Below are 27,030 nucleotides of genomic sequence, written 5' to 3'. Positions count from 1 at the left end.
TGACATGTAAATAAATAATGGGAAATTGTGACTTGAATGTCACAGAACCCATGGACTGGTTAAACAGCTCCTTGTCAGAGAAAAGTCCACAGAACTTTATTTTAGTAAACATGGCAATTAGCACCCCATCCAGAGCTAAAGATGAGTGTGCAATCTCTGCTAGTAGCAAAATGGGATGCACACAGGTTTAGAAGTATATCACTTGTTTGATATCTGACAGGAAATCTGAGAGTTGCTAACACAGATACTGTTTAAAACTGTACAAAAAAGTATTTGAACACACTGTCTAGAGTGAAGGATTTGAATAATGTTGATCCAACATGGATTAGGAATATTCTCTCAAATACGAATGGATAATTGGCCATGCATCTCATAAGAGACCAAACATCCATGTGAAGTTATAACCTCAAGATACAAACAGATTGAAACACATTGCTCTCTCTTAAGGAAGGATTCTTGTCTGCAGAAAGCACACTAGCTAGGTGAGAGATGGTTGTTGAATTCAAAGAACCAAAGACGTCAAGTATTACATCTTGCTCACACTTTTATAGACAGTTAGTTGAATACTATCATACAATTGCATATGTTAAAAACAACTGACAGTGGGACATTTATGCCCTATCTGCTATAGGAAATCAAATCCCATATTTTAGTATCTTAAGACAATGAACACACAGCCAATCCACTTATAAATATGCTCAAGAATAAACTGAATATATACATGGCTACAGTTAACCTTACAGATTTTTTAAACTGAGGTCCTTCCTATTTGTTATTAATAAATTGGAGAACATATGAGAGGTAGGACAAAGTTGAATGTCAAGAAATGCATCCGAAACATTGACTACTGTTATTCACAGCACCAGAGACATCAACTTGATGATAATAAAATCATTCTTCTTTAACCAAGGGATGACAAATTGCTGCAAGAACAAGATAACAATTACAGATTACTAACTGGTAGTCTTTGTGGGAATTATAAGTAATAGGAGTAGAGTTCAAAAGCATGCATTCATAAGCAGAATAAAATTTACAACCTTCAAAGTACCAAATACACAAGGGATCTGAGAGAAAAAAAAAAAAAAGGAAAGACCAAAAGAATGTACGTATATCATTCTCCAGTCTTCTGCAAAAGGAGTTCAAAGGTGTGCAAATTGGAAGAGAAAAGCTCCCTGAAGACCAGAGTTGATGGGTGGCTGCAGAAACAAGGTGCCTCTGAGATCCATAACACCAGCCCTCCTCAAAATGTTCAAAATACATCAGCACCACATGCAACACTTCTGATTCTTTACCCAAGCAACATTGCACATTAAGATAAACAATATACAACTTTCACAGACAATCACTGATGGCAATTATGTGAGTAGATGTTTGTATCTCAGGAAAGATAAAGGCTGAACTTTCCTTCTATATCATAATGTCACAGTTTGAATAAAGACACATCAAGGAATAAGTGCATCATAGATAACAAGAAACTATAGAAAAGACAGAGGTCCCAAAACAGACAAATACTGAAAACCTGCAAAGTATCAAAGACTAAGGACTTCAATGTTCCCTATTTCAGTTTAGCAATTGTAATTTTTTCTAACAGTATTAATCATCAAGATAAAATCCCATAATAGTTTCTTGTCAACAAATCAGCAATAACCCTAACAATAATATTAGATAAATAAGTGTAAGTCATCTAAATATTTTGCCATCACCTACCATTCTCTCTAACCATAAATTAGCTTACCTGTCATGTTAAAGAAGAAAATTTCTATGAGAATTCTTCAGGAATAAAATGAACACTGAAGTCTAACATACTTTTCTAAGATTTCAAAACCTTCCACTATTCACCATTACAGTAGTACCAGGTAGTCACTAGTTTGATATAATGTTTAAAGCACTTACCAAGTCTACAAAATGACACACACTCTTCTATCCAATTACATTAAGCTGTTGACTCTATATTCCAACTGGGTTTAATTGGTAACATCATAAAAGGAAACAATGAAGGATTATAGTAATAAAACAACTAACAGAGATGTTATTGTTATGTTTGGAATAAAACTACACTGGGAAATGAATTAACAGTGAAGAAAAACCATAGAAGAAACAAGACATGACTTTTGCATTTAAGATTTTATAGCTTCTACACAATTATAAACCATTATTCAATGTACTGTGTAGTAAGTAAAAATTTTTCAAAGTAGTAAACAAATGGATTGTTTTCAGGCAATACTCCACGATGTTTCTTTATCAATTACACTAAACAGATGTTAAAACAAGTTCTAAAACAGTTCATGAGTTTAAAATAGTTTTGATTATTAAAGACTAACAGGTGTATCCATCCAATGCTAGATAACAGGTTTATACAAGTTTTCTTTGGAAATATGCCAGTGGGAACATAAAAATTGAAAGTATGTAAGAATAAAACTATTCACATTCACTTGGCTTCATAATTTATATCACATTTTCTGTTTTAGTTTTTACCAAAAGTCAATAAATGACATAAAACATGAAAACATCCTACTTATTATCACTGTGTATATTTTGAAAGTATGTATAAAAAAATTATGAAAAAAGAAATCCCTCAAATGAGTGATGGGATTGGGAAATATAATTGTAAAATTTGTGTTTTACCAATTATAAATAGAAATACTTTCTGTTTTTGTCCTGTAAATATAAAGATAGTATATATGGTCCATGTCATGAAAGAAGAAACTACACAAGTCCCATCAGTACCTCAAGTGACCACCCCCACTTACAGATCCATATGTAGCCACTAGTGGAATAATGAAATCCACGCACTTTAAAAGAAAAATAACTTCTTGATACACCCCAAATTATTCTTAGTCAGTTAAATCATATCTGACAGGTCCAAATGCAAAATTCAGGAGGTATCAAAGAACAAACAAACTTCTTCCAAATTGTAGTAGGACATTTACATTTTGAAATGTGATACATAGGATGGTGGTCAATTTTCATGTTAATGTTAACACGTTAACAATGTTTATGTTCACCAGCCATGATAAGGTTAACACGTTAACAATGTTTACGTTCACCAGCCACGATAAGGTTAACACGTTAACAATGTTTACGGTCACCAGCCACGATAAGGTTAACACGTTAACAATGTTTACGGTCACCAGCGACGATAAGGTTAACACGTTAGCAATGTTTACGTTCTCCAGTCACGATAAGGCTAACACGTTAACAATGTTTACGTTCACCCTCCATGATACGGTTAACACGTTAACAATGTTCATGTTCACCCTCCATGATAAGGTTAATACGTTAACAGTGTTTATATTCACCAGCCACGAAAAGAAGTTGACTGAGTGACATAAAGAAGACTCTACATAGGATGGAGTTAGAAGAAATCAGCCATCCATGAAATGATTGAAACTGAGTTCATGAGAATAACAAAATCAGGCAAATGGACTCAACAATGTTATGGAAAGAGTATGATCTTAATGACATTCTAAAAGAATGTTTTTGATAAATGTGATCTTTGTGGATGAAGTATAGAAATGATATGAAGTTTGAGCAATAAGGATGTGAAGATAAGAACTGAATACCTCAAATCTCAGTATCTAAATTCCTGGGAAAAATATCTACTGGAGAAACAGGATTCCATGGTCAACAATGCCTTCTCAAATGCTTTCTTTCTTTACATTTGGGTAATCATTTTCTGCACAAAATATCTTTTTTTCACAAAAGAAGAATGGCTTTTTAATTGCATATTTTTTACACTTTCTGGTGCCACTCTGGTACATAGTGATATGTTAATAAATTTGTATTTAAATGAAATTTCCATTTCATTTGATTTCATTTCATTAAATGAAATGGCAATTTCATTTAAATACAAAATTATTAGCCTAATATTAATAACCTTTCAAGTTGCTCTGGGGCCTATTAGGCCCCACTTTTCGTAAGAGTGTTAATTCCAGCTCCTTGACATCAACCATTATAATTCCAAGATTGAGATCTGTTGAACTGACTTCTGCCCAAGAACTTAGCAACCAAATGCATGCAACTTTTGAGACAGCTGTCAGTAACTAACTTATCTACTTTTCTGACAAGATAATCTACAGCATCCACGATTGGATGAGGTCTGGGGAACAGTAGTTTATTTTCCAACTACACTGCAAGATTGAGTTCAACAATTATATTACGAGACCAATTTATAGGGAAGAAAGGCTAAATGTTTTAGCAGGTAGCATTTTCCTACATTGAAAATGCATCTCCAATAGACACTTTCCTCAACTAGTACTGCTCTTTATTGGCACATTTTGAATGCACACTAGCAGCCTTCTACTACCCACTTTTGCATATCCATTTGCAAATTAGTTACCATACAGCAGTTCTCTACTAATAAGGTGCAACACTACTTCTATTACAATCAGTGCTTTCTTCAGAACTGCACTCATTACTCACTTGGAAAATGACAGAAGACCTTCACCATATATCACTGGAAGTGGATAGTCTTGGTGGGAAATGTGAGAAGGAAGGCTAATATCTATCAAAAATACATTTTCAGTGTAGATAACAAACCATAGTGGTAGTTTGACCTTCTCCAACACCATGCGGTATCACGACTGGTCCATCAGATCTGCAGTAGGCAGAGGGCCACCTACCTCTTTACCTCAAAAGAGGAATTGGTAAGGGAAGACAGGCTACTGTACCAAATTCCATCCCTACTTGTGCACATTTCTAACAAAACCAACATGAGATCCCTTAAGGACCAACATCTAGTAGATGGTAAGATGGAAAACCTAGCAGGATGACATCTTTAGTCCAAAATCTAATGGCAATGTAAAATATCCAGCTGCATATGAAAGGGAAAATGTGCTGTATCCAGCTAAAACCTACAACAGATCTGCCAGGCATGGACATATAGTAAATGATAGGAAGAGAGACAGTAAATCTGGGTTTCACCTCCAATCTAAAACTTGTTGGTAATGACCATTTGTTATCCAGTCCACAGTAGAAGGAGGGATGCTGGCAAGCACACATGTTAAAGCTTACTTAGCTGGACCACATCTCATCAACATTGGACCCACTGGAAATGTCCATCCCAAGGATGGTAGGCAGGAGAAATGTTCCAGCCTGAGGAGTAAATATAGTAACTGCAATAATAAGTGTGTGTGTGTGTGTGTGTGTGTGTGTGTGACATGGCAGAGTGCTTTAACAAAATTCTTGCTATTCTCAAATGAGTCGCTGTATGATTCATCACTCAGGAGGACATGCCTCCATGGTCCACCACCCAATAGTTAAAATCTAGTAAGTGGTAAGGACTCTTGTACTCCACTAAAAGAAAGGGGAGAAAAAACATCTTGGAGAGTTCAGAGGACTGCAAAAACTGGAGCCAGTACAACAAGTGACCAAAATACCTTATTTTGAAATGCAGAGTTACCACAATGACAGAGTTAATCTAACAAATCTTAGCAGCATCTGGAGTTGTACATTAGGTCCACAGTAGAAAGAATTTTAATGTCAAGGAGCATCAGAGATGAACAGCAAGCTCTATCTGCTTCACTTATGTTAACCCATAAATATATAGTCCAGAACAACGAGCAGTTTTATAAAAATACCCCATCTCTACAGTGTGCATAACCCAAACCTGTGACATAATAGTTTATTCATAGATGACAATAAAAAGAAGACACACAATCAAAACCTTATAGGATATGGAATTGTACATTAGGTCTGCTATAGGAAGGACTAAAACATAACTGACATTGGGCATGGGTGCAGGATGGACAGTGTAGATTTACAAAACAAAAAAGGATGGCTGCCATTATAAACTAGCAAAAAGACCCCTGAAAAATACAAAATGTTTGGGGAAATTTTTTTTTTCACAACACCAAAACATGAAACTCGAATAAATAGTAAAAAATACAAACCAGCATTATAACTGAAAACATAATAAATATTTAAGCAACAACCAGCACATCTATATAGTAGTACTATCAATCAAGAAGTGATTAACAAGCACAGGTGTGGTGAAAGCACTGGTTATGACAGAAATGGTGTCATTTTTTTGCCAATATGCAGAAATAGAAGGTGAAAGACAAGTGGTGTGCATTGAAAATTTGCACCAATAGTGGGCAGTGCTACTTGAGAAGAGCTATTTTGGGAAAGGGGGTGAGATACCATGTTGGAAAACTGGTAACTTACCATGCCCAAGTTAATGCAAAATAAATGTTTTTTGCAGAGAAAAATTAACTACAAAACATAAACTAAAATCTTAAACACATTTTCAATGAATCATAACATTTATTTTGATTTTGCTGTAACATCCTCATGAATTGGTTGGGCTTTAGTCACATATATCTGTATAATGAAACAAAAGCAAATAAAGCATAAATTGACCACTACAGGCATGGAAGAAATGATGAGTAAATTGTCACTCAAACAATATACATGATTTTGATTTACTCTCTCTCAAAAATAATATATATATACATAAATACATATATGTATATAACTGTGTTTATGTGTTGAATATATGAATTTTGTTCAGGTTGCATAACAAACGATGAGCATTCAGCACGTTGAAAAACAAAAAGTTAAAAGCTGTAAGAGGAAAGAGCATTTATTCAGTTCACTTCCCATCTAAAACTGAAAATATAATAATTTCTAATATATATCAATAGGCATAGCATTCACCATAAATTCCAAATATTTCAGAAAATGTTATTGTAGCACAGCTTAAATGAGTAGAACACTGAAACACAATGACAACATAAATATATACACAGATAACAAATCAGATGTGTGTTCACTATTTTTTCAGATGCTCTAAGAAACATTTTTATCATACCTGCAGTGTTCACTGTTTTGTAATGACTTCATTTTTTATCACTGGTCACAATATACATTTTTACTACCTGAAAAAATTAGTAGCAACGAAACATTACGCTCTTTTATATTTAACACATTGAAAGAGAAAAAACATTTAAGAAAAATTTATTCTTTTTATGTCATTTTGACAAATAGGAAATTTCCTGAAAATTACATCTTCTGTAATTGATTCAGTTCAGTTGTATTTATCAGGTCTTCCCATAAGTAATGTCCGAAAATTTAATACAGAAAGTGAATCATCATTTCTATCTTTGTAGAAGGTTTTAATGAATAAAATATGTCGTAGGACATGTATAAAAATATTCAGAAAAATAAAAGAAACTCACCCAACTCTACATTTTCAGATCATTAGTCAAATAAACCCTTATGAAGATGGATGTGTCTGAGGAGCATATTAGGTATATAATGCTTTATGAGTTTAAAAAAGGCAATAGTGCAGCAGAAACTACACTAAACATTCAAGGTGTTTATAATACAAAATATCTTAATGAAAGAAAATGTTGAAGGTGGTTTAAGAACTTCAGATCAGGTGATTACAGCTTAAGCAATGCACCACATTCAGGTCGTCCTGTTGAGTTTAATGATGACTTGCTGCTGGCTGCACTTGATGAAGATTGCGCTGTAACAGTTGAAGAACTAGCACAGAAGCTTAATTCAACCCATTCAATAGCTTGAAAAGGTGTCAAAACTTGGAAAATGGATACCTCATGATTTCACAGGAGCCAACCTTAGAGCAAGAGTGGACATTTACACTTTCTTAAATGTAACTCACCTTTTTTGGACAGGTTAGTGACTTGAGATAAAAAATGGATATATTATAAAAATGTTAAGCACTGCTGACAATGGCTCAGTGCAGGTAAACTGATTAAAGCTCAACCCAAAATGGACCTCCACCGCAGGAAAGTATTGTTAAGTATTTGGTGAGATTCTGTCGGTGTTATCCACTTTGAGTTGCTGCCACTCAATGTAACAATTACATCAGACTTCTACTGTCAACAGTTAAAGCGCTTGAATGTCTCACTGAAATAAAAGAGGCCAGCTTTGATGAATCGCAAAGGTGTTGTGTTACACCAGGATAATGCATGGTCCTATACAGCAAGGATCACATCTACAAAGATTGAATAGCTAGACTGGGAGAAACTTTCACATCCTCCTTATTCTCCAGACCTTGCTACATCTGATTATCATCTATTACAAAGTTTGCAGAACTATCTTGATGGAAAAGCACTTAGAACACATAAAGATGTCAAAACTACCCTTTCTACATTCTTTTCCTCCAAACTCCAATAATTTTATATATAGAAATGGCATTCAAAAGCTTGTAAACCAGTGATAGGAAATGATTAATATTAATGAAACATACATTATTGATTAAATAGCATTAAAAGCAGTTAAAATCCTTTCTCTTTTTTTGAACCTAAAATTGGACATTACTTAAGGGATTACCTGATACTAGTAAAACAAACACTTATATGCCACTTAGAGAATTGTAAATTATTATGTAATATCTGTCATCTAGTGACAATTTGTAAAATAACATTCACCATGTGACAAGTTCATATTCTGACAAATGTCACTACTTCCACGACTTCTATTAAATTTATAAGGATTACAGAGTTATCCGTTTATAATAACATATCATTATCAGATCTATAATTACTATATATAAATGTTATAATTTTGCTACACTGAAATTTATTTGCAATAGGTACTAACCTCCTTTCACATAATTCAATGCTGCCCTATATGTGCAAAAAAACTTTTTCTTCCATGCTGCAAGCCTTGAGATCCAACATACTTTACAACCAACTTATTCAAATGCATCTCACACACAAATCATCATGCAACAACACTCCACCAATAAGAGTGTGACACTCCCAAAATGCACTTTGAGCTTGGGCAGAAAATGGAAGCACTGGTTTCAATGAGAAAGAAAGATGGAAAGTGCAAGATAAGTACCACCCAGCATATATTTTAAATATAAAAAAATTATAACTTCCAATAATAGTAAATTATCTCCACTCACATAAATAGCTAAAAACCAACAATGAATAGGTGGAGAAACTGGTGCAAGGGAAAAAAGGGAGCATCTTTCAAAAGTGTTGAAAAGGATAGATCCTCACACTAGAGGGAGATAGCACCAGGCATACTTTTCACCCAGCATGGAAAGAAAGAAAGAGGTATCACAGACATGAGCAAAAACCAGGAGAAGCACATCCAAAAGGGAGAGAACAATGATTGGATAGAGATCTGAACCACATAATACTGGAATTTCAACCCCATAGAGTACATCAATAAGGATGAAAGTAAAAGGATGAACCTCCAATGTAAAGTGGCTAGGATGTGATAAACCATACACAACAAATCAGCTACATCAAAAACCCAGGCCTCAAGGAACTAATATCCATGTAGGGGTAGGATAAGTATTATACCATCAGTAAATTAATTACAATCCACAATTGGGAACTGATATCCATCCAGCAATAGGAAACAGTATCATACTGACAACACGTTAACTATAATCCAAAACCCAGCCAACTGGTGGGAGTTGGAAAGAAAATCATACCATGTTCACCTTAAGGTCGTCAGACTGGAAGGGACCTCACACCTTCCAATCTATGAACCCTCAGTATAATAAAATCATTGATAAATAGTGTAAGAGGAAGAACCATATTAATCTGGAAGTACCTCTATCATGGCTCACAACACAGATAGAAGAACAAGTATATATACACACACACAATATGGTATATTACCTAATCATAGTCTCACCAAGATTGAAAGATGGTAACAGGTGAATGATGGTATCCCAAAAACAAAGAAACAGCTACCCAACATAAAGAATAGGAGATGAATGTACAAGGTTTTGTCCCAGTGCTTGTAAGAGGAAGTACTTCCAACATACAACAAGGCTGAAATGCAGGAAGGAAGGTGCATTCTCAGAGTAAAATCTGGAGAAGAGAAATAGAGTGATCTAAAGCACATTAGACTGGCAGAAGTGCCAGAGTATTAAAGTAATAAGACTTATTTGTAGAATTGTCCTGAAATCTCCTACTGATCAAATCACACCCCCAATGTTACAGATTAGCATCAGATAAGAGAAACAATCCAAAAGAAGAAAAATGTAAAAAATACAATGGAAATTCCAAAGAAACCCTAGCAAAGGACCACGAATCATGCAGCATCTGAAAAGATCACAAATGTTCTAAATCCATTGGGAAATCTATCTCCATATAAATTAAATTCCCCACCTGTGTTAGAATCTCACTAGCTGCAAGACAATGAACTATAATGGCATGGATAACAGAAAACTCCCTTACATGCATTCAAGGAGGAGAATAGATGGAGTTAAAAATACATTACCCAAAGAAACTAGAATATGAGGTATGGAACAAGAAAAACTTCTACAATTGGAAAAGCCAACTACTTGTGGTAACTGTGGAAAGAATAAATGAATATGTTAAGATTACTTTTCTAAAGTTTTAAATTTTATCTAAAACTTATTATTTTATAATTTGATTATATCTGATTCTAAGATAAATGAAATTTATAAAATATTTTTTTTATATTTAAGAATGGATCATAGGCTTATAAAAGGGAGATTAGAAGACATGCTTTCTCAACCCACAGCTACACTGTATACGTGTAAAGATGCTAAAAAAGATGAAACTGACATATCAGAAAGTTATCTGGTTCATGGAAGGGAGGAATCTTCTCCAAAGAAACTGGGCAAAGCTATAAATGAGAAACAAAAAATACGATAAAAGCTATCCTTCCCTTGGCTTTATAGATGTTAATAATTCACCTTATTGTGTCTTATGCAACAGAAAATTTTCAAATAGTATTATGGTGCCAGTTAAGTTGCAGCATTATTTTGAGACCAATCATTCAGAGTTCAAAGAAAGAGGAACTGAATATTTTAAACATCTGTAGAATTGTACTTTTGCCTTACAAATGGATAAATCTACAGTCATGGCTAGACTTGCTGTTTTGTTTGAATTTGTCCAGTATCAGCACCAACTAACCATTGGAGATCTTTTATGTAAATTCTTGCCAACAAACACAACTCGTGCTGAAATATTCAAAGTGTTAAATAACATTTTTTTTATCTCATGGTTTATCCTGGAACAACTGTGTTGAAGTTTGCACAGATGGTGCAAAAGCAATGGTGGATAAAACTGCTGGCACCTTAGCATGAATCAAGGCAGTGACACCAAACTGTACTAGCAGTCATTGTATTCTTCACTGCCACACACAATAAAAAATAAAATGCCAGTTTTACTTAAGAATATCCTTGATGAAGCAGTAAAAATTATTTATTTTATTAAATCTTGACTCTTAAGTACACATCATTTTAATATTCTGTGTGGTGAAATGGGAAGTTTGGAAAAGCATTAGTGCTGTATACAGAAGTATGATGGTTGTCTCAAGGAAAAGCACTCGTGTGATTGAGTTGCAAGCTGAACCAGCTGCTTTCTTTACTTGAAAGAACAACTGACAGACAAACTATGGTTATTCTGACTTACGTATTTGGCAGACATTTTGTTGAAAATGAACAAAGTGAGCCTGTCACTTCAAAGAAAACAGCTAACAGTATTTATTGCCAATGATAAATCCAAGCCTTTAAGCAAAAATTAGAATTTTAGACAACTTATATCCACCATTATGAGCTTGACAGCTTCATAATACTTAAAGGCTTTTTTGAGACTGGTGGTGATATTAATGAATGTTTTTTTTTTTATATTGTATTATGAAATTTGTCAACATTTAGAAGATCTGCATAATTCAGTGAACCAATATTTTCCACCATTATATCCACCATTATGAGCTTGACAGCTTCATAATACTTAAAGGCTTTTTTGACGAGACTGGTGGTGATATTAATGAATGATTTTTTTTTATATTGTATTATGAAATTTGTCAACATTTAGAAGATCTGCATAATTCAGTGAACCAATATTTTCCAAATGACCAATGCATGGTATTACAAAATCATAAATAGGTAAATGATCCACTTAAAGTGTAAGATAGACCAATGGATTTTAATGTAACATAATAAGAAAAGTTCATTGACATGGTTTCCACATTGCAACTAACCTTTGAGAAACTACCACTTCTTGAGTTTTGGTGTATTATGAAAGAAAATATCCACAATTATCTGAAAAAGCTGTTAAAATACAACTACATATATGTGTGTGCGAGGCTGGATTTTCCTAACATACTTCAACCAAAACAACATATTGCAACAGAATGAATGCAAAAGCAGATATGAGAATCCAATTAAGCCAAATATTAAAGAAATTTGCAAAAATGTAAAACAATGCCACTTCTCACTAAAAATGTTTTTAGTCTTGGAAAATAAAGTTATTTTTCATAAAAAAAATGTTATGTTTAACATGTAATGGGTTTATTGTTATTTTTAAATGAATTAATAAATATTTTTAAAAGTTCTCAGTTATAATTTCTTATATAGTAAATATCAATATACAGGGTGTTCAGAAAGTCACTGTGCACTTACATATTTATTAACATACAAAACTGCACAGAGACTTTCTGGACACCCTGTATATAACCTCATATATAAAAGCTCTTTGGGGGTCCTCAATCATTTTTAGAAGTGTAGAGAGTCCTCAGACCAAAAAGTATGAGAACAGCTGGTCTAATGTGACAAACATAGAGCTAGTTAGGATAAACAAATATATTCTCACATTACAATTTATTCTCAAAAGAAAAAAGTAATTTAGATTTATTTCAATATTGTTTGGTGGTTGCTGGGTTGGTCAAATTCACTGACCCAATTTTGAGTTAGGGTAAAGAAAATAACAGTTAAAAACATGCATTCAAGAGGTTTAAAGGATTACACAAAGGAAAGTTTTATTTTTTTTTTATATGAGGAAAAGTATTTTTAATAATAACATGAATATTACTTTACACAAGGACCATTCAAAACAAATACTCAATATATTTACAGACAAATCTTTATGTTATTTTATTACAAATATTATACCATAGGTTTGTCCATTCACCATGAATTCTTGGATGTTGATTAGTTATGGATTGATCAGTTCCACCACAGAACAGAAAAGTGCCAGACATGTAAAATAAATAAAGATAATGTTTCAAAATTAAATTTCAAAAAAAAGAGCAAACAAAAACTGAACATAGCATCACAGATACCCCACATGAAGACAAAAAAAACTGAACATAGCCTCACAAATACCCCACGTGAAGACAAATAACTGAACTCAGCATCACAGATACCCCACGTGAAGACAAATAACTGAACTCAGCATCACAGATACCCCACGTGAAGACAAATAACTGAACATGGCATCACAGATACAACTGAACATGGCATCACAGATACCCCACGGAAGACAAATAACTGAACATAACTGAACATAACTAAACATCACAGATACCCCACGTGAAGACAGATAACTGAACATAGCATCACAGATACCCCACGGAAGACAGATAACTGAACATAGCATCACAGATACCCCAACATGGAAGACAAATAACTGAACATGGCATCACAGATACCCCACGTGAAGACAAATAACTGAACATGGCATCACAGATACCCCAAAGACAAATAACTGAACATGGCATCACAGATACCCCACGTGAAGACAAATAACTGAACATAGCATCACAGATACCCCACGTGAAGACAAATAACTGAACATAGCATCACAGATACCCCATGGAAGACAAATAACTGAACATGGCATCACAGATACCCCACGTGAAGACAAATAACTGAACACATCACAGATACCCCACGTGAAGACAAATAACTGAACATGGCATCACAGATACCCCACGTGAAGACAAATAACTGAACATGGCATCACAGATACCCCACGTGAAGACAAATAACTGAACATGGCATCACAGATACCCCACGTGAAGACAAATAACTGAACATGGCATCACAGATACCCCACGTGAAGACAAATAACTGAACATGGCATCACAGATACCCCACGTGAAGACAAATAACTGAACATGGCATCACAGATACCCCAATGAAGACAAATAACTGAACATGGCATCACAGATACCCCATGCGAAGACAAATAACTGAACATGGCATCACAGATACCCCACGTGAAGACAGATAACTGAACATAGCATCACAGATACCCCACGTGAAGACAAATAACTGAACATGGCATCACAGATACCCCACGTGAAGACAGATAACTGAACATAGCATTACAGATACCCCATGAAGACAAATAACTGAACACATCACAGATACCCCATGAAGACAAATAACTGAACATGGCATCACAGATACCCCACGTGAAGACAAATAACTGAACATGGCATCAAAGATACCCCACGTGAAGACAAATAACTGAACATGGCATCACAGATACCCCACGAAGACAAATAACTGAACATGGCATCACAGATACCCCACGTGAAGACAAATAACTGAACATGGCATCACAGATACCCCACGTGAAGACAAATAACTGAACATGGCATCACAGATACCCCACGTGAAGACAAATAACTGAACATGGCATCACAGATACCCCATGTGAAGACAGATAACTGAACATAGCATCACAGATACCCCACGTGAAGACAAATAACTGAACACATCACAGATACCCCGTGAAGACAAATAACTGAACATGGCATCACAGATACCCCATGGAAGACAAATAACTGAACATGGCATCACAGATACCCCAATGAAGACAAATAACTGAACATGGCATCACAGATACCCCACGTGAAGACAAATAACTGAACATGGCATCACAGATACCCCATGAAGACAAATAACTGAACACATCACAGATACCCCACGTGAAGACAAATAACTGAACACATCACAGATACCCCGTGAAGACAAATAACTGAACATGGCATCACAGATACCCCATGCGAAGACAAATAACTGAACATGGCATCACAGATACCCCACGTGAAGACAAATAACTGAACATGGCATCACAGATACCCCACGTGAAGACAAATAACTGAACATGGCATCACAGATACCCCACGTGAAGACAAATAACTGAACATGGCATCACAGATACCCCACGTGAAGACAAATAACTGAACATGGCATCACAGATACCCCACGTGAAGACAGATAACTGAACATAGCATCACAGATACCCCACGTGAAGACAAATAACTGAACATGGCATCACAGATACCCCACGTGAAGACAGATAACTGAACATAGCATCACAGATACCCCACGTGAAGACAAATAACTGAACACATCACAGATACCCCACGTGAAGACAAATAACTGAACATGGCATCACAGATACCCCACGTGAAGACAAATAACTGAACATGGCATCAAAGATACCCCACGTGAAGACAAATAACTGAACATGGCATCAAAGATACCCCACGTGAAGACAAATAACTGAACATGGCATCAAAGATACCCCACGTGAAGACAAATAACTGAACATGGCATCACAGATACCCCACGTGAAGACAAATAACTGAACATGGCATCACAGATACCCCGTGAAGACAAATAACTGAACATGGCATCACAGATACCCCACGTGAAGACAGATAACTGAACATAGCATCACAGATACCCCACGTGAAGACAAATAACTGAACACATCACAGATACCCCACGGAAGACAAATAACTGAACATGGCATCACAGATACCCCACGTGAAGACAAATAACTGAACATGGCATCACAGATACCCCACGTGAAGACAAATAACTGAACATGGCATCAAAGATACCCCACGTGAAGACAAATAACTGAACATGGCATCAAAGATACCCCACGTGAAGACAAATAACTGAACATGGCATCAAAGATACCCCACGTGAAGACAAATAACTGAACATGGCATCAAAGATACCCCACGTGAAGACAAATAACTGAGCATGGCATCACAGATACCCCACGTGAAGACAAATAACTGAACATGGCATCACAGATACCCCACGTGAAGACAGATAACTGAACATAGCATCACAGATACCCCATGTGAAGACAAATAACTGAACATGGCATCAAAGATACCCCACGTGAAGACAAATAACTGAACATGGCATCAAAGATACCCCACGTGAAGACAAATAACTGAACATGGCATCAAAGATACCCCACGAAGACAAATAACTGAACATGGCATCACAGATACCCCACGTGAAGACAAATAACTGAACATGGCATCACAGATACCCCACGTGAAGACAGATAACTGAACATAGCATCACAGATACCCCATGTGAAGACAAATAACTGATCATAAGTCCTTATTAGAGGTGGATGATCAATTTATAGCATTCCACCCTAGGAGATCTCAGAAACAAAGAAACCACATGTGGAGGGAGAAAACTGAAGATGACAAATGGCCCCACATGGAGGGAAGAAAGTATCCCACAACAATCCTGAAATATAAGTGGAATGCATAAAAAGAGAGGTGGAAGGTAAACATTACCTGTAAGAATCAATAGTTACATGTTCAAAGCTCAAAAACTAGGTAGAGAGTAAAATGGATTGTATGCTAAGCTAAAGGAAAACAAAACCTGTGTAGAGCAAAGCTTGCAAGTATCCACTCTTAAAAGAAAGACAAAAATGATCATCATGAAACAATGTCAGGAAAATATCCTGTGAAACATGTCTAAAAGAAACAACTGAGATAGGCATAGCAGATTCTGCAGCAGAGACCTGGGTGGGTGGGTGCATTTGGCATTTTATGACACAAAGCAACCATGTTATCTGCACCCAGAGGCTTGAAAAGACAGTCCATCATAAAGTGGAGACAAATTGACAAAATCTAGGTCATCTGAAATGGATTCAGTCATTGTAGGAGGAATACCAACAGGATCCCTACCCCAAGGGACCCTCACAGCTTAAATTGATAATAACAAATATAAATTATAAAATAAATTAATTGTAAGTACGAATTATAAACAATGACAAAAATAAAATACTGAAGATACTGTTAATGTTAAGAAATTGAGTATTTCAATAAACAAGTGTATTAGATGTTATGTGTTGAAGAAAACAAAATATTTAAACTAATTGTCAATTAACACACAAACAGAATCATGGTGCACCAAAAACTAACACGTCTTAAGCCTAATCAAACAGTACAGGGCAAAGGACATCACTGAACTCTTAATTAAAAACCCTAATCTAACAAAAAGTATGAATAATATTGGGAGAAGTTTCTGTAGACCCCATCTCAAATACAAACCAAGTTCATATGAAGAACTATAAATGATAAATAATAACAAAATAAAATAGACGTTATTTTGTAAAATTAAGTGTGTACAAACAATAACTTATGTACAAGATATAATGTATGAAAGATAAACAATACAGTTGAACTAATGACTGATATCCCAGTGAGGTGAATTAAAGGTAATCCTAAAATAACAAAGACCCATGTTAAGCCTAAGCAAAGGGCATGAGACAAAGATACAACTAAGCCTAATGTCAAAGCTGAACTTCACTATAAGTATTGACTAGTTTATCACAGTTATGTTTTGGAACCCAAGTAACTAAAGATAATAATATTAATAATAAAATTATTCCAAAATCAAAAGAGTAGAATATACTATCATTCCAAAGTCGGTGGACTGTATTTCAAAACGTGTGTGGTCCTCCAAACATGAGTTGGGGCCTGACGAAGATCAGGTTATTGAATAATCGGTCTCCTGATAAAATAAAACTGATAATTTCCCCATAGAGTACTGTCACCTGAAGCCCTTGTAAATGTGCTGACAGAGTGTATAACCAGCAAAAGTAGTAACTTAAAATTTATAATTCAAAACAAATAACCACACATAACTGTGTTGGCAGAATGAAATATAAAATGATTCCCCTTTGAAATAATGCATTATGTTATAATTATAACTACTGTGTAATAAATATTAAACTTGTTGAGGGAAACTGAAACAAAGACACGGAAAAAAAAAAAGTCACAAACTAAATATAACCACATGAGTACCAGCAAACAAGAAATGATTGTTCAGTAGAATAAACTGGAGAGTTTGTCAACACTCTTATTGGTGGAGAACTACTGCATAATGTTTTGCATGTGAGGCACATCTGAATCAGTTGAATGTAAGGTACATGGAAGCACAAGGCTTGTAATATGAGAAAAATGTTTTTTTTAATTTAAAGACAACCACAATGAATGTGAACAGCCATTTATGTGAGATGAGGTGACCATATCAAAATTTACAAAAATGTTATTTCATTTGCCAATAAAGTATTGTACTTTAAAATTATGACTTTTCAAAACAAATTTTCAAAACTTTGTAATATATCAGTTCTATCATATTAAAATCATATAATTTTTTCCAGAGAAGGTATATGCCAAATCTTATAACTGTACATCATTCCATATGGAAATGAAAATGAAAGTACAAGTATTACTTTTATACACATTAGGACTCTCTCAGGGCATTTGAATTGTAATTATATCATTCAATAATTAATTCATAACATTTAATACTCCATCAAACTATATATGATGTATTATATATGGTGTATAATATTCATAAAACAGCTTTAACAAGAGTTCACTCTCATGGAGTCATACCCTTAATAAATAAATTATACCAGTTTTTCTAAAGATACATTAGAAAGCTCAGAATTACTATACACACACACTGTTACACCTGCACCTTTTCCGAGATGGGCTCATGTATTTTACAGTTTCACTGTTAAAGGGTAAATATTTCTCTTACAAATTATGATATTAAAACTTATATAATATAAAAACTTGAATTATAATGTATTTTATCAATTGTTAAAATACATCATTAATGAAGTAGCTTAAATGTTAAGCATGTCTGTTAAAAATATTCAAATATCTACATTTTGAACCTGATCAGTTCCATATTTACTGCAGTACTACTCTGTAATATATCTAAACTTCTTAACAATTTGTTACTGTCAATCTATACATATCTACTTAATGCTTGAAATGTGTTTACAAACTATGATGCAGATGAAACTTTATATGTTTAAACTTTTACCTAATATGTGCCTTACAAATTTGTCTTTAACTTAAAACCCAGTTACTGACAACAATAAACAAAATATATGAATATGATAGTAATATTTCTTAATTATAGCACAAGACTACATTAGTCATAGTAATAAAACGTACATGTTAAATAAATACTTGTTAATTGTGCCAAAATTGTTCAGATTATTTGAGTGCATACAATTATAATACAATGTATCATCTGAGATTGATGTCCAGGAATCAAACATTGAATATGATACATTCATTACACCACAGCTGATTTAACAGAATTATTCAACTTGTACTATATTCATTCTTGTAGATTAGTCTACAAATTTGTAATGAATTTCTTCAGGTTGATCTTCACAAAAGAGATTGTTAGAACTAGTTAATAATTTTTATAAAAAATCTATAACCTTTTATAATTTACAAATTACCTCAGTCTTCTCTGATATTTCATTGTAATTATCTCTACATTCTTCTTTAGTGACACCAAAGTCACAAATTATCTGTGAAAAACTTTCTTCTGAGGAAACAGCTGCTCCTGTAGGTAAAAATATAACTGAATACACTTTATGTATCACTACAGTAGTAGTGTCTACACATTAAAATAGTAGAATAACAATAAATTATGTATTAATTCCACTAAGTTTTTAAAGTACATGAGGGTTAGGTTCCAGATAGAACACATTAGTAACAACTTCTACTGTTATGTTACCACATTGGTATTGATTTTAATTTAATTAACAAATCTGTACCTCATAGAAGTAACCGTTTTACATCAAATAAGTTATAATATTTAATACTTTCAGCTTATTACATGATACAGATTTCACTGAATATAAGATTCATTAAATAGAGCTCATAAAGTCATTTTCATTTTTCACAAATATGATTACTCATTATGCAGGGGAACTGAACAACATTAATTATGTTATGACATTTCAGAAAACACCAAAAGCTTTCACATGTAAAATAAATTCATCTGGGTGTTGCTTGTGGTAATTATGAACTATTTTACTGACTTATCACCACTGGTTTTAACTGTCTCCACCTTAATCTAATGTAATGCGTTATGGTCAATTCAGTTATGCATATTTTTACTCTTACCTTTCTCAGCCATATTAACTGTTGTAAATTTCTTTTGTAATAACTTTCTTGAAGGCTTACACCCTGTACCTTTCTGTTTCACACAAAATTTAACTTATTACTTTCTAAAGACAACTCTAGGTGTTTAAATGTTGGAGATTACAGTGAGAATGGTTGTGTTACACAAACTTTAACTGATTGTAAGTATTCTTTTTAGTTTCTCATACTTCAAATTATATTATCTTCTTATTTATTATTCTACAGGGTGTTCAGAAAGACACTTTGCAGTTTTGTAACCAATACTTGATTCAGTCTATTTCAAGCCAGCAACTGATAGCAGTGTTTAGAAACAAAATAAGAAGGATCCAAGTCTTTATTGATGCCAACAGGGGTAACTTTCAACATTGTTTATAATTGTCATTCATATTTACCTCTTGTATTCTATACTGAAACATGTCTGTTAATAAATATACAAGTGCACAGTGACTTTTCGAACAACCCGTACAACTCCATATATATTGTTGTTTGCTATTGCACACATTAACATGTAATATGTCATAGATATCATACTTCTGTATACCATTAGCCAACCTTCACTGGGTAAACAACTTACAGGAAGTTGAAACAATTAAGGTATATTAATGTTACATTTTTCAAAGATATTCATTTTCACAAAAATTGTTCAATTAAAAATGTTTGTGTTCCCTAACTAGAATATTCTCTAATATTTCTTTATTGTTTCTTTCATTAACAGCAGTTACTATTGAACTCTCTGTAGATGACATTGGTCAGTTTAACCAACTCTGTAACCATGAAACTATAATACTTCAATTGAAAATGAACAAAATGTAACTTTACAAAACTTAGCAATTTATTATTAACTATTATAACTGTGTAATATATATGTGAAATTAAATTTTTAATAGAAGTATTTTTATTGAACATTGCTCCATCAATGTTTGCAAGCTTTACTGAGTCAGTCTAAGTGGATAAATTGATTTTTGGGGCTCCAGATCTATGTGCATCAAATCATTATATTTTATCAAAAAAACTAACTGAAAAAGAAAGTTGAAATAGATTGGTAAAAATAAAAATATATATTTAGAATGATGCATGTGTTGAGAAATATAGATAAAAACATTTATTCTCATTCAAAAAACTATAGCCTGTCAAAAGCTAAACATAACAAACCTGAACATTATAACCATTGACAATTTTTGGTGTCAAAATTAACCTTAAAGGTAAAATATGTCTAAAATGATATCACCACTGGTGGGCCTAACAACAGCATGAGAACAGAATGTAGCCTGTTGTGGCTTGCAGTTAATAATGTCCACAATTTTGTTGATCAGGCCCTTCAAAAGATATCAATGTGTAAGGAAACTGGGACCAATGTGATGTTTTATGAAGCCAGCTTCCTCTCTACAGTTACTATGGAAACTAGACAGCCAGACAACTGTGAACAAGTTCATACTGATGATTCTCACTACAAACCAACTGTGAAATGAAGCCTTTCTTTGATTACAAGCTTGAAATTCAAATCAAGAATAAATATGGCTGTTGCATTTCCAATATACTGTGATTTTGTTATAACTTGAGCAAGCTCATTCTCTGGACATACCAACATGGCTGGAGATATAAAAAAAAAACTATATGGAAATGACTGAAAGAGTCTTTTCTAACTATCCATAAAAACTGGGTGAGAACTGACAATAAAAAAATCCAGAGCCTTAGAACAACTAGCAAGTCAGTATATATTGTCAAATTAGCATATTAGTTATCTTCTTTATGATCTGAAGCAAGTGAAATGGTAGATAACTCAGCAGTGACCAAAAATCTATATAAAGCATCATGTGAAAAATGATTTTGAATCACCCATTAAAGTGAGAAGAAAAATGGCTCAAAACATTTTCTGAAATTAAATGTTGGAACTTCCATTTGGAAATATACAACTTCTTTGAATGACTCAAATAATGATTATGTGATAATAGCCATGATGGAATGGACTGATTATCCAACTCTACATTACTATCAGACTTACAGCAGACAACTGTGCTTGGAGATAAGAGTGTCTATTTGCAAAAAGCAAAGCCCACAGTGACAAAGAAATGAAGCTTCAAGACATATAAAAAGCAAGTTTCAAATATCTAACAAGGAGGTTCATAAGACTCAGTGTGGACTATACTAAAGCCTGTGATGATGAACAGGGTCCAAAATCTTCAAGGCTGAGTCACAGCTCAACTGAGAACATGATCACTAAACAGCTATTCAGTCTTGAAAAGTGTATATTTAGTATTCTTGTCTCTAACTTGTGTAGTAAACATCAGCTAATGGTGGAATAAAACTCACCAGAAGTTTGTCTCAAGAATATAGGAATTATAGCACCACCTTGTGTACGGTTTCATGTCAAAATGCTTGCAGTTTCAGATAAACAAAATTCTTTGTTGTTATTCATTCAGATAAACCATATTATGTACCTCATGTCTGTGATTGAAAGAAACTGTAAAAGCTACTGATAAAAAGGTTGTTTGTAACTAAGTTGGTAATATTAATCTTAAAAATGAAGAATGTATCCCTCAAGACATTGCCCTGCAGGATTACAAATTCCTGTGTGTGAAATATAGAATAATGTTGATACTCTACAGCCTGGAAAAGATCACTGAGCTAAAAATATAAATATGAATAAAAATAGCTAAACTGCCATGCAACCCATATGAAATGAGGTTTTGTAACATGCCAAATCTCCACATCGTGTCTCAAGTTTTCTCTAGTTCAAACAAAAATGAAATAAGGCATTTCTTCTCAAGGAACTCTTCCCTAATGTATCTTTCAAGTCCAATCAGGTGGTTGATAGTGTCTGTAAAACCCATGCTGGGTGGAAAAATTTGTTTGATTTAAGGTATCAAACAAGATGAAAGTTAACAATCCCTTCTTAAACTTTTCAAAGACAGCTGGTCAAAAGCGTATAATTATAATGCATTTTGGAATCCTTCCCAGGCTTAGAAATAGGAATCATAACAACTTTATCCCGAACAACTGAAAAAATCCTCTCCCAGGATATCCATTTATAAACAGCAAGAAAATCAAGACAGTCAGAAAAGAGATAGTGTAGCATCACATAATGAATGTTAACTAGTTCATCTGATGTACAGCCAGATTAAATTAGAACAATGTTAAATTCCATCAGAGTAAATGTTAATTACAGTCATACAGACTGTCTTTTTGTAAAGGTGGTGGCATTCTTTGGCCAGTGTCCTTATGGCAAAAAAGAAGGAAGGGGAAGAAATGGATGTGTTGGAACAGTGAAAAAAGTACCTCACAAGAGTGTTGTAAACCAACATTTCCTTGGCCACTGTACTGCAAGACTTAAAAAAGACTGGGAAGTATGTTTCCTATTCACCTGTCAAATCTTGTCTCAAATGACCTTAAAACTAGTGATGAAAGAAACAAAGAAAGTGAATTTAATCTATGAATCTTTAAGGCAGAACATGTCTGACATGCTGCAAATGAAACTACTAGAGAGCCATGTGGTTGGAAAGAACAGATATCTGGCAAACATCTTTTCTGGTATCATACTAGCAGCTACCTGGAAAACAATCAGTTACTGCTTCCAATCTATACAGAGTGATGGTAAAATGACCACTGCTTTGTGAATCATTGTACACCTTCTAAGAGAAAATGCAAAATGCAGAATAAATGGATAAATCTAGTATAATAAATGATTGAGTTGTGGCAAGAAAGTAACTATGATGTTATGACATATTATACGTTATCTCAGATGAGTCTCGGATTTATTATATTATGTTGACATCTCCTGTACACATTGTGTAAGGATAATGACTCAATATTCTCTTCACTAGCTAACAGTTCAACACAAACATGACATTGGTACATACAAATAACTACAAAATGTATATTTTTCAAATTAAGTCCATCTTTTTTTTTTTTTTTATGAGATAAAACTTTCAGAACTTTAAACTTTTTGAACAAATAGTGAAACTGGTCTTTTACTTCCTATTAAAAATTTTAAATATCGATATACTCTTGTATGTAAGTTACAAAAGAATAATACTTCCAGTCAAAATGTCCCAGGTTAAGGAAGTTATTTTATTTTTAACAATTTTACAAGAAATATGTATTTTACTGATTGTTACTTAACATAAATGGCCTTATATTTACCTCTGACCCTTACTTTGTCCTTGAAATATGAACACAGGTTCACTTAAGAGGAAAACAGTACAATTCAATCAACACAAGTTAACTTTTATTGTACAATTTTGTAAACAGACAACAGAAACACAACAAAGGCCCACCAAGAGCTTCCTTGTATAGTGTTTATTTTTATAGCCCTCATGGATTTTTTCAAAGGAAAGGCATTGCAACATGGAATTCTGACAAACAAACACTCACAATCCTACACACACATTAGAGTGACCTTATGTTGTATTACTGTTACACAAGATTGTGCCAGATAGTCTGATTTCATAGGCATCTGCAGAGAGTGGGGGTAAGAGGGGCACTTGCCCTGGAAAATGAGAAACATAATTCTTTCTCTATTCATTTAGCATGTGTGTGTGTGTGTGTATGAAATTTTTTTTTCAATTCACAATTTCCAATTACAACCCCCTCTCCATGTCTGGTTGATATATAACAAACTAAATAAATTCATAAGAAAAATTGCTTTAACAGGTCATGGAAAATTAATTTACTCTATATAAATCAAACAAATATACTACTGCCTTTAGGTGTATAAATTTAAAGTTTTTTTTTTAATACCAAACTGTTTAAGGAAATTTATACATATTATTTAGGATAAAATCTCAAACAAGCTGAAATTACAATTAAAGGCATTTCATGGGTGATTTGTTCTTTAACATTTCCTAAACACTAAACTATTAAAACTACTGAATTTGTTATTAACAAAATGTAACTTGGTTTTCTGTTCCTTAGTTACTTTAACAATGAAATAAGAATGCTATCTCTTGTTTGATGTTTAGAGCATGACAAATCTAAACAAATGACTGAAGTAATCCTACTCTACATTCCCTGTGAGAGTGAGATCAAACCCGAGACTTCTAATACACTGAACATTGTATCAACTGAACAGCCACTGGTAATGTTGTAGTTGTTGCTATTCACTTTTTAACAAACCAACCTGTCACAATAAATGTGTTAAAAATAAATAAAAAAATTAAAGTTTTGGTTATTTAATCTTTTCTGTCTAAAATCTTAATATCTGTCATATAAAAATTTTGTGAAATTTCTGCATTTATATTTCTTATATGTTGATAAGGCCAAATTAGGCAGAAAGGGAATACACCTGGGATGCAGGTCCAGAGGGGATCTATAGCTTACTGGTACAAAAACATCCAATGAAATATATTTCAGGATATCAATGCATGCACGGCCCTCAATGTGTCCCTGTATCTTGATAATATGTTACATGCATTAATATATATTTTTATTTCCATCAGGTTCATCTTTGTTTATTCAAAATAACATGGAATAATCTATGAAACATCCACATATAACACAGTTTCTTCACTTTGACAGTAATATGTTTCAGTGAATTGTGAAAAGGATTTTCAACATTTTGCTTTCAGTTTTTACATGTTTGTAAAAATACATATTTCACACAACTGTCTGTAAAGCCTAAAAAATTAAGCAGTATAACTATGAGAAATTTAAAAGCATACAGAATTGGGTTTCTACAGTTTTTAGGCGAGTTTGCTCAATAAATGCAACATAAATGTAAACAGTGTCTTCACAGTTTGTTGTTGTTGTTCTTGTACTGTGTAATTAAAAATAACACGTAAATAGGACAGAGATTCTACTGTTAGTGTTAAGGTATCTATGAAACAGGTTTTCAAATAATTATGAAAAAACTCTGGTGCGTGGCTAAGCCTAAATTAAAGTTATAAACAAAACACGTAACTCACACTATGTTTAAAGACAAAACAAACACCGGAAAAATTACAATATTTTAAAATTATAAACAAGTATTCATACCACTGAATAATGCAAAATTTTCTTCTTCATTTTTCACTAGCTTGATATCAAACAAATCATCCTCCTCAACAGAACATATTTCAGATTTAATCGTAAAAACTTCCATGGTTAAATCACGATAAGAATTCGCTTTGTTCGCCTTAATCGTAGTCAATCAAATAAGTACGTATTTTACGTCACAGGAGCAATGTGAGGAGAGGGGGAGAAACCTACAAGGAATTTTCCAAACTTTTAAAACGCTAAATCGTTGAATTAAATATTTAACTGAAATTAATTTCCTAACATACTTCAGATGTCACAAGGTACATCTATGTAAACTAACACTAGATTTAAGCTCTGCTGTGGCTGAACGTTGTTAAGTCTGAGGGTTGTAAGTTAGCACGTGTTTTGTTACTAATGGCAGACACAACGCAGTGGCTGTCTGACGATACAATATTTTCAAAGATTGACTTGTATTTGCCTGACCTTTGAAGCAAGACACCAAATTCATTTATCCTCTGGATAGAATCTCGAAAACATTCACAAGCTTCAACTGCATGTTGCATTATTAAATTAGCCTTGTGTGCTCCGCAGTGATAAAAAAAGCTGACGATTGCTTCTCTTTTATTTTTGCCTGGCATCCACTGTACGAGGGCTGTTCAAAAAATACGCGGACTGACGTCATAAAACAAAATATACTTTATTTAGAAGTTACAAGTCTGGGACCCCTTCAAAGTACTCTCCTCCCCAACGCACACACTTATCCCAACGGTGTTTCCACTTGTTGAAACAGTCCTGGTACGCTTCTTTTGTAATGTCCTCCAGCTCCTTCGTCGCATTTGCCTTAATCTCGGGAATCGTCTCAAATCTTCTTCCTTTCAAGGGTCTTTTGAGTTTGGGGAACAAGAAAATATCTCAAGGAGCATGGTCAGGTGAGTAGGGGGGTGGGGAAGAACAGTGATCGAGTGTTTGGCCAAAAAATCACGAGTTCTGAGGCACAAATTTTGCAGCAATGCGGTGCATCTTCAATTTTTCAGTCAAAATCTCGTAACAAAATCCAACTGATATCCCACACTCTTCAGCAAGCTC

General features: G+C 33.9%; 1 protein-coding gene across 4 annotated transcripts in view; it reads right to left on the bottom strand.

Annotated features, from left to right (window-relative positions):
* LOC143228504 (uncharacterized) overlaps window positions 1–26,573 on the bottom strand; it is a 43,892-nt gene extending 17,319 nt beyond the window's left edge. Inside the window, exons 1-2 of one of the 4 annotated variants that reach the window (XM_076459961.1) lie at window positions 25,963–26,573; window positions 19,302–19,408 (exon numbers count right to left, since the gene is read on the bottom strand). Coding sequence is in view for 3 of the 4 variants with exons in the window: in XM_076459778.1 (XP_076315893.1) it covers window positions 19,302–19,408; window positions 25,963–26,068 (213 nt within the window). In the remaining variant the exon portion in view is untranslated. Of the gene's footprint in view, window positions 1–12,859; window positions 13,015–19,301; window positions 19,409–25,962 lie in introns of those variants that run through there. The other 3 variants (XM_076459778.1, XM_076459826.1, XM_076459895.1) reach the window with 3 other exon arrangements.
* Between the last annotated feature and the right edge of the window lie 457 nt (window positions 26,574–27,030).

The sequence above is a fragment of the Tachypleus tridentatus genome, chromosome 1 (assembly GCF_004210375.1).
Source record: "Tachypleus tridentatus isolate NWPU-2018 chromosome 1, ASM421037v1, whole genome shotgun sequence".
In the NCBI taxonomy this organism is placed as follows: domain Eukaryota; kingdom Metazoa; phylum Arthropoda; class Merostomata; order Xiphosura; family Limulidae; genus Tachypleus; species Tachypleus tridentatus.
The sequence above is the reverse complement of the archived record's forward strand: the minus strand, read 5'-3'. Positions and strand labels throughout refer to the sequence as shown.